The sequence below is a fragment of the Pinus tabuliformis genome, chromosome 1_2 (genome assembly GCF_031772625.1).
Source record: "Pinus tabuliformis cultivar Carrire ecotype Pingquan chromosome 1_2, CPIR1, whole genome shotgun sequence".
Taxonomy (NCBI): domain Eukaryota; kingdom Viridiplantae; phylum Streptophyta; class Pinopsida; order Pinales; family Pinaceae; genus Pinus; species Pinus tabuliformis.
Genome location: NC_142298.1, coordinates 944,729,785 through 944,734,483, shown reverse-complemented (window position 1 = coordinate 944,734,483; position 4,699 = coordinate 944,729,785). Strand labels below are relative to the sequence as shown.

At 42.7% G+C, this 4,699-nt stretch overlaps 1 protein-coding gene across 1 annotated transcript; it reads right to left on the bottom strand.

Moving 5' to 3' along the window:
- Nucleotides 1-740: 740 nt before the first annotated feature.
- LOC149209061 (uncharacterized) lies at nucleotides 741-1,586 on the bottom strand. The gene has a single exon (XM_089398505.1). The coding sequence runs from the start codon at nucleotides 1,584-1,586 to the stop codon at nucleotides 741-743; it is 846 nt and encodes a 281-aa protein (XP_089254631.1).
- Nucleotides 1,587-4,699: the final 3,113 nt, after the last annotated feature.

Genomic DNA, 4,699 nt, shown 5'->3' with positions numbered 1-4,699 from the left:
TCCGGAGAAATAATCTGAGAGAGAAGGGGTTTGAGTCTGTTGGCTATGACTTTGGAAATGACTTTATAAAGAACATTGCAGAGGGCAATGGGCCTAAATTTGTCAGGGGTAGTGGGGTTCTCTTCTTTAGGGATGAGGGTGATGAAGGTGGAGTTAAGGGAGGGTAACAGCCAGCGAAGAGCTCTGGACTCTTCTACAACTTGCCAGATTTCTTCCTTAATCAAATCCCAGAAAGCATGAAAAAAATTACTTGTAAAGCCATCAGGGCCAGGAGCCTTACCGTCTTTGAGCTGCGCCATTGCTTCATCCACTTCTCGGCTTAGAATAGGGCTCATGAGCAAGTCGTTTTGCTCCTCTGTTATTAATCTGGGGATGTTGCCGGTGATTTTCTCAATGGCTGCTTTGCGGTCCATTATTTGCTCTTGGTGTACCTGTTGGAAGTGATTGAGGAGGATTTCCTCTATTTTTTCGTGCTCCTCCTCTTTCCCTCCCTCCTAGTTTTTTATGAAGGAAATTTTGTTGTGTATTCTTCTTTGCACTATGGTGTTGTGAAAGAATTTGGTATTGCGTTCCCCCTCTTTGAGCCATCTGATCCGCGATTTTTGTCTCCAATATATTTCTTCTTGCTTTCTTCTTTCTTCTAGCTGGCTGTGGATGTACTTTTCTTGTTCCAATGTTGCTGCCGTGTGCCCTGTATTGATAACTGTCTGATGGAGAAGCTTGAGTTCCTGATTGAGTTGCTATTGGGCTTCAAAAATGTTCCCAAAAGTCTCCCTGTTCCATCGTTTAAGATGCCCTTTTAAAAATTTTAATTTTTGCTGGAGTTGGAACATTTTGGTACCTTCGGGAGGAACAAAGGAGGCCCATACAGATTTGACGAAGTCCTTGAATGCTGGGTGAGATAGCCAGAAGCTTTCAAATCTAAATGGCTTCCTGGTGCTGTTCCCAGGCCTTTGCCAGTGCAGGGCTATTGGCCAGTGGTCTGACCCCGAGTGGGCTAGGATCTCCGCAGTGAAGTCCCCTCCAATGTGCACTGCGTTGTCCGAGATCAAAAATCGGTCTAGCTTGGAAGCGATCTGATGTTTCCCCTTTCTGTGGTTGCTCCAGGTGTAAGTTCCATTGCAGAAGGGCAAGTCGATGAGCGAGGCGTTTAGTATAAAATCCTTGAAGTGTTCTACTTCAGGTTCCATTCTAGTTCTTCCTCCTGTTTTGTCCTCGATCTTGGTTATCATGTTGAAGTCCCCCGCCACAATCCAGAGTGGGTGCGGTCTGTGGGCATTAAGCTCCTCGATGGTATCCAGCAGCACTTTTTTACTGCCTCCATCCTGTGGAAAATAGACATTGGAGAGGTTTCCATGTACCTTTGTGCCTAGGATGTGAAAGGCAGCTTGTATGAGATGGTGTGAAGCATGGAAGTCAGTGAGCGTTATGGTTTGAGTGTTCCAAGCTATAGCAAGCCCTCCCGAAGCTCCGGTTGCGTCCACAGCCACTGAGTGGCTGCCTGGCCAAGCCTTTGAGAGTATTTGTCCCAGAGTTATGCTGTTGCATTTTGTTTCTTGGAAGAAACATATTTGTGGTTTTTCCATCTTAATCATGTTTTTGATCATTCTGTATTTTGCTGGGCCGTTGAGCCCTCTGAGATTCCAAGAGATGAGCTTCATTGAGAACTGGGTTGAGAGGGATTGAAGTACTTTGTAAGCTGCGCATAGTGGCCTGAATCCACTAGGACTTTGCCAACCTCCATTGTTCGTTGAAGAACGGTTTTCCTTCCCCTTTTTTTGAAGTCTTTTGGCCGTAATCTACCATCCCAGGTGCTTCCAGCTTGAATCCCTAGCTGATGTTGTTGGTAGACTTTGGAGATGACTATTTCTAACTTTTCCACATCAGTTGCTGCTATAGTTTCATAAGCTTCTTTCCTGCATGCCAGCTCTAACTCATTTATATCCAGCCCTTGAAGGTCTACGGTGTCGGCCTCTTCATCCATTATCTCCACAGTATTGGCGTCTTCCTGAGTGTTCTCTGAAATCTGGGTATCCTTCAGTTTCCCTTCTGTCTCCATGTTCTCGGGGATGTTTATCGGATCCTCTTGGACTCTGGATAAAATGGTAGGGATGAGAAAGGGGTCTTTCGAGTTGGGCGGGGGGCTAGAAGGGGTTGGGCGGCTTGAGGAGGACGGTAAATCTGATTTACTGGGATTTTCTGGAGGTTGATCTTCCGCCATGTTACTGAGGGTTTGAAAGCTGTTCTTGGATGCTTGATCTTTGAAGTTACCCTGCTGAGACTTTTGCCCATTAGCATTTTTCCTGTTCGAACGCCTTCTGTTTGTAACTTTGGTAAACCCATCTTGGTTGGGCTTGGTTGCAGGGTTCTGAGAGAGATCTGGGACATTTAGAGGACAGTCCCTGAATAGGTGCCCAAGAGCATGGCATCTCCTGCACCGGAAGGGCACTTGCTCATAGTCCAGGGGCTGAACCCATTCTTCATCCCAGTGGGAGAGCGTTATCGATTCTGGTAGCGCTTCATTCAATCTAATGAAAACACAAATTCGTGCATATGATATAAATCTGCGAGATTTGGTTTCCTCAGCTGTTCTGATGTATTCTCCCACCCCATTTCCTATTCTCCGGAGGGAGTCTTCATCCCAATACTCATCAGGGAGTCCATATAGGCGGATCCAAACTGGTGCCCAGGTTAGGTCTTCCCGATCTGGGTTGAATCTGGGTTTCCAATCTCGCATGTACAGACCCGCTGCATTGAAGAAGTGTGGGCTTGTTCCTAGTACTCTGAGTTTATCTTCAACACAGTAGAAAATCACTGTAAAAAAGCCCTTTGGTCCTAGTTGCAGTAGGACGTCCCCTTTCGGTTTCCACTTGGCCGCTATCCAGCCAGAGAGGGCTTTTTCCGTGGGCCAGAAGCCTATAAATTTCCCGATTATGGCATGTTCCTTCATGAACTCTATTCTGGCGTTTACCAGGTGACCCTGAAGTTCGATCCTTGGCCTTTCTGCAGCGACAGGTTTGCATGTTGCTGAGGTCACTTTTGGCGTTTCCTCTTTGTCTTTTTCTCCTTTGTCTTGCGGTCCGTTGCCTTGGCCATGCGGATTGACCGATTTGTTTTTCTCCTGCTGCGTTGAGCCCTCTTTGTTCAGGAATTCCTTGTTAAAAGTACCGAAGAGCAAGTCATTATTCTGCTCCTGCTGCATTGGGGAGGGCCCTGACGCCCCCCCCTCTGGCGTCTCCATGGCGCCTGACTGGCGCAGCAGAATACTCTGATCACTCAGAGCCTAGAGTGGGGATGGTTCCCGTGTCTTTGTTCGGCCGTTTGCGCCGTCGCAGATGCAGAGAAACCCTAGTCGAAGTTGCAGAGCTCCTCTCCTAGATCCGAACTATTTTCATCTCTTTTTACCCTCCTACCTTATGGACTAGATTGTTATTAATACCATGCAAAAAAACATTATTAACCCTAATATTAGTATTAATAAAAATAAAAATGGCACATGGTATTGACCCATGGTATTCACCAAAATGACACATGGTATTAACCCATGGTATTCACCTGGAATGTAGCCTATTTAAATGGGGGAATTAAACCAGCATAGATCCATCTTTACTCTAGTTCTACTAACCCCCGAGAGGTATCAAATATCGTGATATGCAAACTAGCATAGAGTGAAAAAATATTTGATCCGATCAAGAGTAAAAATGGATGTTGTAATTTAATGTATGTTAAACATTTTAGCTTGGTTAAAATAAAAAATAAAATAAAAATCAACTATTAATTTTATTAATTTTTATAAATTACTAATAGTAATTTTTAAGCTCCAGGTTTATGATAACCCATGGTATTGACCCATGGTAATACCATGGTATTCATGTGAGCATAGACTATTTAAAGGGGAAATTCTATCATCTTAGATCCATCTTAATTTTGGGTCTACCAAGTGCTCAGAGGGATAAATAGATTTCATCCCCCTAAGAGTGGTAGATGTGGAGTTAAGATGGATATAGGTTGGTTTTTATGATAACAAAGATATTAAATAGACTTAGGAAATTATATTGTAAAAACATCTTAAGGTGAATGGTTAAAGCATAGACATTGGACAAGTATATTTCTATACTTCTGTTTTAAACTGAAACAAATCCAGGGCTAAAAGGAATGGATTGATTGCACTAGCCATCCTTCTATAACTTTCCAACATATGCTGGAGTAAACAGATTGTAATTTGGGTAATTTTTCTAATTGCAAACAGGAACATACTTGTGTATTGGTAGGGTGGTTACGAGGTCCCTAGAAGTGATGAATTTGAATTTTTCTTGGTTTTATATATAGTATTAGGTTTTTTCTCATGCTTTCTGTGAATGGCACGGGTGAATTTTATCCTACACCCACTAGGTTATCGATATGCAATTTCGATAATTTTGATTTCAAAAGATATTTTAAAGAAATGCAATGATTTCATTTGTGTATTCAATAAACACAATATTTTATAATTAAGTAAAATATTCGCCATGCCTGGTGAGAGATTCACCAAAAAATTATATATACATATCATATTATTGATAAAATCGCCTTCCATTTTTCCTATATACCATGGAGATTCGCCCATTTATTATACATGTAAATTTAGGGGGGGTTCTTAAAATTTTCCCTGAAGGGTTTGTTTTATTCTCTAATGATTGTTTTTTGTTTCCTCCAAAGA

Bases quoted from the DNA above. Each gene is read 5' to 3' on its own strand.
- LOC149209061 (XM_089398505.1), bottom strand. From the start codon at position 1,586: ATGGAAAAACCACAAATATGTTTCTTCCAAGAAACAAAATGCAACAGC.